Here is a 15,486-nt window from a genome sequence, read left to right on the forward strand (position 1 = left end):
TATGAGTCTAGGTGTTCGGTGTTCAGTACGTCAATTATTTTTTGAAGTGAAACTTCTTTATAGGGGTTGGAAAAAAATTTAGTGTAACATTTTTTCGTTACGCGCCATCTTGTTCTTATCCCTACCACGCGTGATTCGACGTATTTTTGTCAAGTTGCGACGAATGTACGTAGTTGTCAGTAGTAAATTATTTTTTGAAAAATAAGGTTATAAAGAAGTTTCACTTCTTACGTGTGTATACTAGTACACGCACACATTTTTTCTCTAATGACGTTGTCTCAAGGCAGTGTGTGGACGAGGCACAGCTGACAGTGGTCTGGCCAGGCGAGTACTGGCGCGAGCCACTGTCGAGTACGATAGGTAACGGTCTGACAGATCCGGTGGTTCGATCTGGAAGAAAAATACAATATAATATGGCAAATATTATAAAATATACCAGGTGTAATCTTTAAGTGTGTACAGGCGATTATTCCGTAACTTTTACAGATATCCAAAAAACTTTAATCTCTTTACCTACCCTAATGAGTAAAATGACAATTATAACTTGTCTATAAACTAAGGGCGTATTCAGAAAGAAAGCTTGAAACTTATAAGCGCTTATAAGCGCTTATCGGCGCTTATAAGCGCTGGTAACCCGCGCAGGAAAATATATGAACATGCGCTTATAAGCGCTGATCGGCGCCGACAAGTTCCAACAAGTTTCAACAAACTTGTCGGCGCCGATCAGCGCTTATAAGCGCATGTTCATATATTTTCCTGCGCGGGTTACCAGCGCTTATAAGCGCCGATAAGCGCTTATAAGCGCTTATAAGTTACAAGCTTTCTTTCTGAATACCGATTATATATATATATATATATATATTTTTTTTTTTTTTATTACATAATAACGATTACACCCTGTATGACAAACAAAACAGTAAAATTGTAGCGCTATGTTGTTTAATAAGTATTAAGTTATGTATAAATTAAGTTGTATATAAGTATATTCATAAGTAAAATAATAAATTTAAAAATACGTTACTTGTTTGTCAGTTCTATACGCAACGAGTGATTTTGTGACATGGTTTTCGTATCTGGTTATAGTAGTTTATATGAAACGTGCCATTCTTCTGGCAAAATTCATTAGATGTCTTTGTATTATAAATGTGAGATGTATGATAACTGTAATTTAAATAAATGTTCTTTGACAACGCGAGCATCAGCTAGCATGCATAATGTATAATATATGTATGTGTCCCAGCAAACGTTATTCTGCCTTACTCTTATCACTTAGGGGTATGAACCGCCCGCGGTTCCGCCCGCATTTTCAAAGAAAAACCCGCATAGTTCCCGTTCCCGTGGGATTTTCGGGATAAAAATCCAAGTTACTCTCTATATTTGTGCTAAATTTCATTGTAATCGGTTCAGTAGTATTTGCGTGAAAGAGTATCAAACACACACATAAACATTCTCACAAACTTTCACATCTATACTATTATTATAAAGTTGAAGAGTTTGTTTGAACGCGTTAATCTCAGGTACTGGTCCGATTTGAAAAAAAAAAATATCTTTCAGTGTTAGATAACCCATTTATCTAGGAGGGCTATATATCATCACGTTAAGAACAACAGGAGCGGTGCACTGCGGGTAAAATCGTACAACTAGTTAAGTATAATATTATGTAATAATAAAAATGTAATTTTACATGGCTCTGTCATGTGTTTGTGTGTATATCTTACATGGCTCGCTTGTGTGTGTATGTGTGTGTATATCTCAAATGACTGTCGTGTGTGTGTGTGTATATATCTTACATGGCTCGCTTGTGTGTATGTGTGTGTATATCTCACATGGATCTGTCGCTTGTGTGTGTGTGTGTGTATGTGTACGTGTGTGTGTGTATATATCTCACATGGCTCTGTCTCTTATCCACGTGCGCTTGGTGCGGCGCCATGTTGTTCCCGGTGTAAGCGACGCACTTCACTTGCCACTCGCCGAGCTGCTCGTTCCAGTGAACGTACTGGTCGATTAGTGTCTGGAATACATAAGTCATAAACATTATCATATTGTTAGACGTAACTTTTGATTTAATTATTTTGTCAATTTAGTTGTCATTATTTCATATCAAAACATGTTAAGCTGTCGAAAACTATAAATTGCCGCTATCTTTTGAATCGTGGCGCATTCGTACGAATCGCGCCTAGGGGCTTCGACGTTGTTTATACGACGTTCGACCCAACTACTAATTAATAAACCCCACTTTGCTAATAGTCTTTGACTTGCTGTGATTTGTTATCAACCGTCTACATCAATTAGGCAGTGGTGTAGAATCGCAGTACATTCTTATTACATTCAAACTAATATTTAACCCAGTCGCTCGTGTAATTTCTTACAATATTTTATTTTTATTCATTTATTTACACTTTATTGTGCTGGCATAATAAATAAATCCTTAAAATTAAAACTTATAACGAGTCCAGCACAGAAGGCGGCCCTTATAACTTAAGAGTGATCTCTTCCAGGCAACCTACTGTGTGGAGTAATAGTATGAAGGAGGAGGTAAGTAAGAAGTACAAAATAAATAAATTATATATAGTTATATGAGATTTATAAACACATATAAAATATTATCATAATTAAAACAAGAAAAAAAACTACTGTGTGTGCCGAGCACACGTGTCAGGAGTGAAACTTCTTTGAAATTCACAAAGATACCAAAATTGTCGACTTACTCCATGACATGACGGTATTGCCATGACGTATTGCTTGAAATTTTACTCTGAACGCACCTAAAGAAGTTTCACTTCAAATGGGCTAGCATACTTTAAGGATGCGTTCTCAAAATAAGTATGTATGCGCGTCTATATTTGCGCGGAATATATGCAATGCGTCCAGAATGACATGTACAACAATACCACGTGTTAAAACTCATACGCACCAAAATTAGTGATATTTAGACAATTTTAAATTTATTCTAAATTTATTTGTAACATTTTCGTGAATATTAACTCAATAACAAAAATATAGCTATCGTGGTATTAATAATTTTTTACTTCTAAACGAGCTTACTAAAATGCTTAGAGTTGCCATAACAAAGTGCTATTTGCCCTACAAAAATACCCCAAAAAGGTTTACCTGGTACTCCTTAGGTATATACGAGTCCAGGACCAAATCAGTCAATTGTAATTCCCTTTTCAGTGCTCTAATACCATTTAGTATCCCCTCCATCTCCCTTTGCTGTTTTAACTTAGCTCTGAGTGAAACAATTGGTACAATGCCCAAACTGCTTTTAATACCAAGATACCATAGAAAAATGACCCAAAAAGGTGTACCTATTACTTACATACTAATAATGTTCAGACCACGAGCCTAGCACTTAAAAATTATTGTCTTATAATATGGTCTACTTGCTACTCCAGATGTTCAAATATTTCTCGTACTATTTTACTACCAAATTACTCTACAAGAATGTGCCAAAAAAGTCTTCTAAACTGGATATAATGTTCAGACCACCGAATTAGCATACTATGTAATATGGGTACTAAAGATAGGTCTACCTGATACTCCTTAGGTATATATGAGTCCAGGACCAAATCAGCCAATTGCAGTTCCCTTTTCAGTGCTCTAATACCATCTAGTATCCCCTCCATTTCTCTCTGCTGTTCTCTCTGCTGATCTGCCAATTCTGCTTTAGCCGAGTTTAGAAGTTGAACCGCTCGCTTTAGTTTACGGGTTTTTGCTGCGTTCTCTTCTTGTAGACTGGAGTAACGCTCTTCGAGGTCTAGACGTTCCGCCTGAAAGGAATTTTTATAGTTAAAGTATTTTTAGCCAATTTATTAGGAACTAGCGGTCCGCCCCGGCTTCGCCCGTGGTACATATTTCGCAATAAAAGGTAGCCTATGTTCTTTCTCAGGGTCTTAAGATTATCTGTGCCAAATTTCATCAAAATCGGTCCAGTAGTTTATGCGTGAAAACCATACATACATACATATTACATACACACAAACCTTTCCTCTTTATAATATTAGTATAGAAGTATAGAGTAGCTATGTCCCGCGATTTTACCCGCATTGCTTCGCTCCTGTTGGTCTTAGCGTACAGTAGGTCTATACATATTATAGCCTCCCTCGATAAATTATCTAATACCAAAATAATTTTTCAAATAGGACCCGTATAGAAGATTACAAAAGGTTAAGATACTTCACAAATAACATGAATAAACTTTTAATCTATCTATATTCCCAATTTTTGACAAGGTAATCTATAAGGTATTCGAAACTCGGAAGAAATAATATAATAAAAAAACCGTGTTTAAAATCCGTTAAAGTTCTTATATTCTAAAAACACTAGCAAAGCAGTTCCCCTGCGGACGAACTTGGGCAAAATATTTTCAATTAAGAATGTTCTTTTCTGATACATAAGCTCCTTCAATGCCAAGAATCACCAAATTGTGTTCAGTATTGTTTTTTAATTAGGATTCAATAATAAATTTTAAGGACAAAAAAAAACATTGTAAGGACAACATCGTTGCAACGATGTCCACGCGCACTTCCCGCGCTTCTAAGCGGAAAGGCAATGAAATAATAGAAAAAATTGATAAAAAATATATGCACGTTCAATTACGAGCAGAATGTAGAAGAAGTTATGTACCTACCTAACATCTTTTTAACTACCTACATTGCAAAGAAGATAATTTGAAAATATATCTTTATTGACGTGACAACGTCTTATAATTCGATAGAGCCGGCTGCACGCACGAAAAAACATGACTCATGCGGCGTTACCTCGCTCTGAGGCGTTCCATGTAAGGCTCGAAGTGCAAGCGAAAGCGCGGAACGAGCGATAAAGAAGCACAATCGGACGTTGTCACGTTCAACTATCGTCAGTAAACCGACTTTACAGACAACCAATTTTTTTTATAAAAAAAATCTTACCTCTTTCTTCTGCAAATCTTCTTGCAATCTCAATTCAATAAGTTTCCTCTGGTCCAATTCCCTGGCAGCTTGTTCCAAGAGTCTGCGCTGAGCGTCCGCTCGGTCCAGAAGATTCTCACCACCGACAAGCACTTTTGATTCCAGACGTTGCAACTTGTCTTTGAGCTCTTCTTGCTGTTTTCTGTATAGAAAGATTAATATTTAGAGTTCTTTTTTTATATTTACTAGCGTAATTTGTGTAGAGGTTTTACCTTTTAAACCGAGATAGCTAGAAAGCTGAAATTTTCACAAATGATGTATTTCCGTTAAATAATATATAAAAGTTGTATGTGTATTCCGTTAAATAATATATAACATATAAAAATTAATAAAAGTAAAATATTAGGGGGGTTCCCATAGTACGGAACCCTTCGTGTGCGAGTCCGACTCGCGCTTGGCCGGTTTTTATAATTCATGGTTAAGAAGATTTATAATGAATAGTGTAATTTTGTGTTAGAATGAAATAACATTTTTTTTAAATTTTATTCCCGGTCGTAGCAAGTTCTATTTCTTTTTTAAAATAAAGAAATGTTTCCTTTTAGCAAAATTGTTTGTCTCCAGTATTTCAAGTACTTTGTCTCCAGCGTCCATCGAAAATTTCCACACTATATAAGGTTGCAACTTACTTGGTTCTCTGCAACTCGGCCTTCTTTTCTTCGAGAACTTTCCGAGCCTGGTGTGCCATCTCCCTTTTAGCTTGTTCCTGAAAAAAAAATAGATAATAAATTTTACGTAAAAATAATCGTCAAATCTATGTATTGTTTGTACGCGGATAATTTCCGAACGACTGCACCAAATGTGATAAATCAATCTTTTTGAGTTTTCTAGCGTCAGCACAATATTATTTCAAAGTATTTTTTATCGATGATAAATTAAACGAAACTAATAAAAATAACAGCTACTTCTTCTTCAGAAATAGAAAGAAAAATTTATTTTAGTTTGACAAAAAATATTAAAAAGCCTGGTACTAAAAATTTAATTTATTTTTATAAACACTTATTACATTAAAAAATAGCAAATTATTAACTCTTGTTAAAGAACTCTTACCTTCTCTTCCTTTCTCAATCTACGACGTAGTTTCTTCTCCTCTGGAGCCAGTACATCCATTTCGGGGTCAGTGAGAGTATCATCCGTGTCTTCTGATAATTCTTCTTCATCCCCTTCTTCTTCCACATCTAGAAGAGAATATAATAAATAATAATAAATAAATATTATAGGACATTATTACACAAATCGACCTAGTCCCACAGTAAGCTCAATTAAGGCTTGTGTTGTGGGTACTAGGCGACGATAAATATAATATTTAATAAATACATATATAGATAATAACACCCAGACCCAAGAACAAATAATTGAGAATAATAAGAATATCTGTCTTACCACAAAAAACTTTAGACAGGGTTTAACTTTAAGCGCGGGTTCTCTTTAATGTGGTTTTGTCGTATTTCACATAGACAGCTATTAAAGTGACAGATCCCTGGTTTAAAGTTAGACTGTGTTTAAATGTGTAAGTGTGTGTTGTGGTAAGTCCATAAGAATTTTATTGTCTAGAGAATGAGTTTTCACGATTAGAGCTCGACTCTATATTCAAATTTAAAAATTGTTTGTTTGAAACAATAAAAACACGTTACAAAAACATTATGAAAGCAAAAGAAAAAACAAATTGATCTATGTATTAGAATTATCATATTTTTAACGAACATGTACCCGGGTAAAAAGTTACCTATCCGATCATCTGTTCTTGCGTGAAAGAGTAACAAACATACATTCATACATTTTGCGTTTATATATTAGTAGGATAGTTAGATTTAGTTATTTAAATAAATCAATAGATTCTCACCGATTGCTGATTCCTCCAATTGCTTCTTAAGTTGATCAATCTCTTGCTGGAATCTGAAATAAAATATGTATTTAAATATTTATTTTGCAAAAAAATAATCTGTTCTGAATACGAATACTAACAAAAATGGAGATTAACGGTTTTTTATCTTTTTTTATATATTTTCTAACACATTAAATAAATATTAAAATATATCTGTGTGTTTGAAGCGCTATAAAACTGGAAATCTTATTTCAAATACATTTATTTATGTATGTATTAAACATAGAATTTGCAGCAAAGAGTACACAATTTATTAATACAATAAATAGGTTTAAATTGAGAGAAAATATAACGTTAAATTGTTTTAAAACTGCGAAAAGTAAAATAGTATGTATCAAGTCAATTTGTTTTTTCTTATAATTTATATTTAATAAACCAACATTATATGTACCTACATGAAAATCCAAAAAGATCGCAAAAATTGCACGAAGAACGATTGTTTTAATTAAAAATCTTTTTGTTACTATAATAATCTCACCTTGTAAGCAAAGCATCACCCGGTTCGCTGTTAACATGCGTCTTATTCTCAATATTTTTGGCTCGATTCGCGTATCGGAGTGTACTTATTGTTTCCACGTAATTTGTGTCCGCTGGGCCGATTGTCGCTATCTGTTTGCATATATAAATATATTGAAGTGTATTCATATATATTTATAAATCAATACAAGCTTTAAAAGCATTAAAAAAAACTGGTGAATACCATATAATGTAATCAAATTTTAATTAAAAAAACCCCAATCCCATTTTGTCGTTGAATTTCAAATTTATTAATCCGACATTTTTTAGGGCCGCCATCTTGGATAGATTATCATGAAAAATATTAACATAGCGTCTGGGGTATATAGGATCGTCTTAGCGCCATTATTTGACGAGATAGTAGTAACGAGATGTTGTTTTATTAGCGTGCGATTTCACGCGCAGACGAAACCACGGATAAGAGCATGTATTTCTACTTTTATTAAATCACTAGCTTTCCGCCTGCGGCTTCGCCCGCGTTTTCAAAGAAAAACCCGCATAGTTCCCGTTCCCGAGGGATTTCCTGGATAAAACCTATCCTATGTTGCTCAGTGAAGATGCAGCTTTCTAATGGTGAAAGAATTTTTAAAATCAGTCCAGTAGTTTATGCGTGAAAACCATACATACATACATACATAATAACAAACCTTTCCTCTTTAATTATAATTATTTTAATTATTATAAAATTATAATTAGTACATATAGACATAATCTACATCAATGTGTGTAATAATAATATTTTTTACTTATTTTAACAGTCACCGGCTAGTATCTACGGTTATTGAATAATCTGAGGGTAAACTACGAAAATGTGTTATCGTTGGTTAGTGGTAAATAAGCGCAAGGTGGTTTTATTTATTCCTGAAAATGGCATCACTGGATGACGAATGGATGGCGCGTATTACAAGTATCACGCAAATGCGTCAAGTGGGTTTCACGTGAAAGAGTAACAAACATGCAAACATCCATACATTCTGACAAACTTTCGTGTTTCATACGCGTACCTAGTTATATTACTGAAAAGTTTCATCCAAATCCGACCAGTACTTTTTGAGCCAATTCGTTAATACTTACAGACAAATCGTCATAATATTATAGTGAAAGTTTATGAGTATGGATGGATGGATGTTTGCAACTTTTTCACGCAAATACTACTGAACCGATTACAATGAAATTTGGTATGTAGGTAGGTGAAGACCCAGAATAAGACATAGGCTACTTTTTATATCGGAAATCCCACAGGAATGGGAACTATGCGAGTTTTTCAGGCGGAATTATATTATTTGTATTCAACTTACCATAACAGTTTTCGAGTTGCCACCAAGCGAGTCCTGTAACAGTCTGGTCAGCTTACTATTTCTATACGGTATATGCGTTGATTTGCCATCAACGAGCGCAGAAATAACATTGCCCAAAACGGATAGAGATTGGTTAATTTTAGTCGCTTCTTTCAGTCGAGTGCCCGTAGCTTGCGTTTTGCTTTGCCGTTCTGAACCCTGAAAAATTATTTGTTTTAAAACATTTATTATATAAATCTCGTGTCACAATGTTTGTCCTCAATGGACTCCTAAACCACTTAACCGATTATAATAAATTCGCACACCATGTGCAGTTCGATCCAACTTGAGAGATAGGATAGTTTAAACATGTAGGTAGTAGGTACCACGGGCGAAGCCGGGCCGGACCACTAGTGTTTCACATTTTTTAATTTATGAATTGCATTTTAATACTTAATACGAATAATTATCATTATTTAAGAAATATGTTTTTGTATTTAGGTTTAATAAATTTTGCGACTGGCTGATAAAGTCACCGATTTCTTATTTAAGATTTTTTTTTATAAAAATGATACATACACATATACCAATTTGATCCTTACCCCAAACACAATAAGATGGAAAATCACTCAAAGCCAAGTCCACACAGTCGATAGACATTCATACAAAATTGAACCTTACCCCTTATATATAAGATACAAATTGCCTTACAACGACTTATCAATATACGCCTTACCACCATGCTAATAATTACAAATATGCCAGACAAAATTGAACCTTACCGCCAAGTCAACAAGGTGCAATTTCCCCATCTTCACGTGCATCTTATTATCCGAACCACGCTTGCTACTCTCGACCGTGATGGAGAAAATGGCGTGCGATCTAGAACTCTCTATGTTCATAGCTGTAGCTCCTATGTGCCTGTTTTTGTTGCCAACCGCCATTATTTTTTCTAATTCATCTGCATTGTGGACTACGTAACCTGAAATTATGGAATTTTAAAATAGTCCAGTCTGTGGGGAAATGTAAAAGCCTCTGCTCTACAAAAGGTGGCGTAGAAAATGTTTTGAAACGATATTGTTTAGGTATGAAAGGTTAATCAAAATCCAAGTTTTCGACCTTGACGGACCCAGGCGCTAGCCGCCCTCTTGAATTAAAGGTGCTAAAATTAGGTATATTTTAAATAACTTCTCAATTGTTTACTAAATCACAAAAGTGTCTATGAGGGGTTCAAAGAAGACAATATTACCTACATTTTTTTCATACATGATTATTCTGTAAGTCTTAAAGGTAAAAAGTTACAAGCGACGGAAATAATAATATTTACAGAAATCATATAATTTTAATTATTATGTTTAAAAATTGTGCAGCAATCTTTTTTTATTCTTTTTGATGGCCCAGGCTGGTTAATGGTGGCTTCTTCATTATCGTCGCTGAAATTTTCTGTTTCATTGTCTGTATTTTTAGTTTCCAACCATGAAATTTCGTCGATTAAATTTACTTTTTATTGATAACTTTATGAATCGTTCATATCGGATATCTTCTAAGGATTCCTTATCCATGTCCCCTCCGTAAAAAGTTACTAGAAAGCGTGCTCCAGCGTCTTCGATTTCTTCTGGTCATGATGACGAAATTTCATGGTTGGAAACTAAAAATACAGACAATGAAACAGAAAATTTCAGCGACGATAATGAAGAAGCCACCATTAACCAGCCCGGGCCATCAAAGAGAATTAAAAAATGATAGCTGTACAATTTTTAAACAAAATTAAAATTATATGCTCAATCTAAATCTAAGCTCTTTCAAAACAATGCTAGTGTGATGTGCATAAAGGTATTTAATCACATTCCTAAAGAGCTGCGTGAAATGCCAGGAAATTTGATGCGTAGAAGGTTGAAAATATGGTTGGCGGAAAAATGTTTTTATTCTTTAAATGAATTTTTTAAGCGTGATATGTATTAATAAAAACCTGTTAATTTTGATGTTATTGGATGTATGTACCCACGGACATGTATCAAGATAGACTAAGCGAGTGTATGTACTTCCCGTGTCCAAACTACGTTATTGAAACTTACTTGACGCTGGCCTACACTCAGTCCGCGCTTGCAGTTCGCCAAGGAAAGACGTGAAGCTGAATAAAGTAAAATGCCGAATTGCGCCGTTATAAACTGTAGAAACTCCACAGCTGTGAGTGGCCAAGTTAGCAGAGATGTTTCCTTCCACCGGTAAGTAATTTTCTAATCAGAATATGCACTATTTATTTTAAAATCAAATAAAGAATATTTGTGGAAAACGATCGTGACAAACACGGATACCAAATAATACGAAATGATTCGGAATACATTGCGGCTTTTACTTGGCACGGTAAAGATCGCGTCGTATGATAACAAGCAATGAATAGCGTCTTCTCATTTTTCTGTTCTCATTTTTCTGTCCAATTTTGTGGTTAGTGATGTTCATTTGATGCAACAGTTCTCGATTCTAATCGATTTTATAATCGAACAGAAAAATGATAATTTGTAGGAGCAATTTTTCAGAAAAAAAGGCATAGATTTTTTTTGTCATTTAATACGACTTGACCTAGAACTTTTAAGTATTTTAATACAAAGGTACTAAAAATAAATATTACGACATGGACGCCATTAGTTAAAGTGTCATCTTGGGAGTTTTTTAAGAAAACTCCTTATTGCTTAGACTATGTTTGTTTTTTCAGTTTTCCAAGTAACCCGAACATAAAAGGAAAATGGATCGATGCAACGGGACATAAAGATTGATTGATTGACAGTTTCATTACTATAAATAAATAAATAAATCGTTTATTTGCAAGTAAACATGGTATACACAGGTGTCAAGAATAAGATACATTATTTCAGCATGTTTAGCCGTTTACTTTCTTTCGATGGCCTCTCTAGTACGTAGTACATGGTAACTCAATGGGCATATGTAAGAAAAAGCGCTTAAACACATTAGTTTACTTGTTAGAATATTAAAAGGTTTATAACTTTATTTTATCATCCCTCTGTCTATGGTAATTATCATTTTTCTGTCTTGAATCGATTTAGTAATCGATTACGATTCATTTATTTGACTACCTCTTAGACATAGATCTAGTTTGATCTGATTTCTTTCGATTTACTTCGATGGGATAGGACGATACTAGAATCGCCGCGCGAGTGGCGGCCTAATCGATTTAGCGTAAAATGAAATTAACATCACTAAAAAGCGCTCGTGACGTCATAACGCGTCAAGGTCAGTACAAAAAATATGACACGCTTGGTTTTCATACAGATCGCGGTACTTGCGTTGTCTACTTAAATATACATGTCTGTGTATGTACCTATGTTATATAATCTGCAATGTAATCGTGAAAAATTTGTATGCCAATTGTTTGGCGAATTGTGTGGACTGTTTTGTTGATTGAATCATGTGACCTTATATATTACCACAATTCTGACAAATAAATAAATAAATAAATAATAAATATGATTTCTGTAAATATTATTATTTCCGTCGCTTGTAACTTTTTACCTTTAAGACTTACAGAATAATCATGTATGAAAAAAATGTAGGTAATTTTGTCTTCTTGGAACCCCTCATAGACACTTTTGTGATTTAGTAAGCAATTGAGAAGTTATTTAAAATATGCCTAATTTTAGCACCCGTAATTCAAGATGGCGGCTAGCGCCTGGGTCCGTCAAGGTCGAAAACTTGGATTTTGATTAACCTTTCATACCTAAACAATATCGTTTCAAAACATTTTCTACGCCACCTTTTGTAGAGCATAAATACCTACAGACTGGATTAGAAGTAAAGTATGGTAATTTTATATTAACCTACTATAAGATAATACTAAAAATTGTCTGAAGCAAAACTCTGCTTACGCGTCTATTAGGCAGAGTTTTATAACACTTATAGGTATACTTAAATGCTGGAAATAGAAACTGCTTTCCAAACCAGTGGTAAATATTGTTTGTGTATATTGAAGATTTAGCAGCACTTCTACCAATATAAAAGAAAGTCGTGTTAATTACAAATTTTACAATTCAAGATTGGTTGAATAGATTTAAATGATATTTGGTTCGTTGGATTCGTCTCCGCTTGGTATAAAAACTGATAAAATAATGAGAAACAAAGAAATTACTACTCGAGCAGAGACGGGGCGAATAGCTAGTATATTGTTTTGCCCTCACCAGTCAAGTCCTTGACAAAGACGCCTATATCGGGCCTCTCTTTCACTTCCAGACTCTGGTGTGGGTTGTTTCCTAACAGATCTCTTACTTCCTCATTGTAAATCTCCAAATATGTCACGCATACGAGGAATCTGAAAGGATATTATAAAATAAACTAGCTGTTGCCCGCAGCTTCGCTTGCGTGGAAAATATAAATTTTCATGGTATAAGTTTTCATCCCCTATTTTACCCCTTTAGGGGATAAATTTTCTAAAATCCTTTCTTAGGGGACGCCTACGTTATGACATCTACCTGCATGCCAAATTTCAGCCCGATACGTCCAGTGGTTTGGGCTGTGCGTTGATAGATCACTATATCAGTCACCTTTGAGTTTTATATATATAGATGTAATTAGTTAAAAAAACACGCTTTAATAAGATGAACTCATGAAATTATAGTATTGTCACCGATCCTTGATAAGTGTACAAAGTTTTAATTTATTTTTTGTATGGCAAAAAAGCTTGAAGAGACTTGTGGACCTAGTGACATTTTTAGTGCGTTGTAATTGTCTAAGAATAAAATGTATTTTTTGAAGTTATAGTGTTCTTATGTATGACTAGCTTTTCACCCGCATAGTCAAAGGAAAACCCTCATTGTTGCCGTTCCCATAATAGGGATTTTCGGGATAAAAATTATTCTATGTGTTAATCCAAGTTACCCTCTATATGTGGGCCAAATTTCAGGTAAATTGGTTCAGCAGTTCTTGAAGGAGTAACAAACAAACAAATAAACATATAAACTTTCGCATTTATTATATTAGTAGGATATATTCTCTATACCTCTACTTATACTTGAACAAGTAAAAAACAATACTAACTTTTCATCATCTTTCGCCTTCGCAATATGGCTGAATATATGGGCAAACGAGTTGGGTATTATGCCCCTCAACTCTGGGGCAGAGTTGCTGCCCGCCATCGTGTACGTTTTGCCTGTACCCGTTTGCCCATAGGCAAATATGGTCCCGTTGTACCCTTTGAGTACCTCCTCGACGATGGGACTAGCCGTCTGAATGTATATGTCCATCTGAAAATTCATTATTTGATACTGTAATTATTTCTTTAGATCAAAGCCAACTATTTTGACTGCCTCCTTGGTACAGTGGTTGACGCGTGAGTGTAGAACCGAGGGGCCTGGATTCGATTCCCGGTGGAGACGAAGAAAAAAAAATGTCTCGGTCTGACAGGACACAGAAGGCTGATCACCTACTTGTCCCTGAAGAAAATCGATCAGTGAAACAGATGTATGCATAATGCATCTGCCCCTTACCCCACTTTGGGACATGGGACTTCACTTGTTTAACTATTTTGAAAAGGGTATAACTTTGAATTTGATATTTTGGTTTTATGGCACACAAATGCTTTATTAAAATGTTTTTTTTTATTCTTTAAAAAAATAAGGGTATATAGTATAAAACAAAGTCGCTTTTTCTGTCCCTATGTCCCTATGTATGCTTAAATCTTTAAAACTACGCAACGGATTGTGAAGCGGTTTTTTCAATAGATCGAATGATTCAAGAGGAAGGTTTTAGTATATAATTTATTAGGTTAAGCGGGCGAAGTCGCGGGCGGTAAGCTTATAGAAAGAAAAATCCCACAATGTCTCAAGTCTCATACCCTTCCACATTCCAAAAAGACACACAAATACTTATAAACCTCCCTAGCACTCAGAATTCATATTTTAATTGCATCCCCTGACCCTATTTCATACCACCCCGCTGCACACAGACCCATGTAGGTCACCCAATTCCATTTATCGATTTTATGAGACCTCGCCTCACTTGAATCTTTTCAATTTTCATAGAAATGTAGTTTGTAGCATCGCGATTACAGGAAAATCAGATGGGAATGTAATCTACACTAGCTATTAGTTATTATTCTGTGTCTATACTAATATTATAAAGCTGAAGAGTTTGTTTGTTTGAACGCGCTAATCTCAGGAACTACTGGTCCGATTTGAAAAATTATTTCGGTGTTAGATAGCCCATTTATCGAGGAAGGCTATAGGCTATATACCATCACACTAAGACTAATGACATAACAAAAGCGGAGCAATGCGGGTAAAACCGCGAGGAACAGCTATCTCAGGAGTCAAGACGTGCTCAGGACCTACTTGTTCGATTTGAAAAATTATTTCGGTGTTAGATAGCTCATCGAGGAAAACTATACAGGGTGTAATCGTTAAGTGTGCACAGGCGAATGGCGATTATTCCGTAACTATTGCAGATATCAAAAAACTTTAAACTGATATCGAAAGCCCTTTACGTAATGAGTAAAATGACAATAATAACTTTTTAAAAATAAAACGGGAAATATCCAAAATATTTACATCAAACCCGCCAATACATTTAATTTCCCAAACATTTTGTATTCAAAGCAAATGTTCGGACTTCGGAGTCACATCCTCGATTTAGAAAACCATTGTATTCCACATCGAGCTCTATTTACAGTTTCTACATGAATTTTTAATAAAATTTGCGAAGTAATTTAAGCATAAAACCAAAAAAATAACCTTAACCTTTCATATTACATGTTGGGGATAGTCATATCTCATACTAAATGTATGGGCGTGTTTTATGTAATTTTTTTTGGATAATTCCCGTTTTATTTTTAAAAAGTTATTATTGTCATTTTACT

The 15,486-nt window shown here is 34.6% G+C and overlaps 1 protein-coding gene across 1 annotated transcript in view; it reads right to left on the reverse strand.

Moving 5' to 3' along the window:
- The window catches only part of Klp64D (kinesin-like protein 64D), a 153,362-nt gene that overhangs the window by 117,736 nt on the left and 20,140 nt on the right, over window positions 1-15,486 (reverse strand). The window contains exons 3-14 of the mRNA XM_089713024.1: window positions 13,671-13,876; window positions 12,815-12,945; window positions 9,407-9,606; window positions 8,646-8,843; window positions 7,310-7,440; window positions 6,790-6,842; window positions 5,997-6,124; window positions 5,576-5,652; window positions 4,911-5,091; window positions 3,534-3,770; window positions 1,889-2,011; window positions 248-390 (exon numbers count right to left, since the gene is read on the reverse strand). Of these exons, the coding sequence (XP_089569150.1) occupies window positions 265-390; window positions 1,889-2,011; window positions 3,534-3,770; window positions 4,911-5,091; window positions 5,576-5,652; window positions 5,997-6,124; window positions 6,790-6,842; window positions 7,310-7,440; window positions 8,646-8,843; window positions 9,407-9,606; window positions 12,815-12,945; window positions 13,671-13,876 (1,791 nt within the window). The 3' untranslated portion in view covers window positions 248-264. The remainder of the gene's footprint in view (window positions 1-247; window positions 391-1,888; window positions 2,012-3,533; window positions 3,771-4,910; window positions 5,092-5,575; window positions 5,653-5,996; window positions 6,125-6,789; window positions 6,843-7,309; window positions 7,441-8,645; window positions 8,844-9,406; window positions 9,607-12,814; window positions 12,946-13,670; window positions 13,877-15,486) is intronic.

Source organism: Colias philodice, chromosome 29 (assembly GCF_061535455.1).
Source record: "Colias philodice isolate Cphi_HAF_F1 chromosome 29, ilColPhil1 Martin Lab GWU primary, whole genome shotgun sequence".
NCBI lineage: Eukaryota > Metazoa > Arthropoda > Insecta > Lepidoptera > Pieridae > Colias > Colias philodice.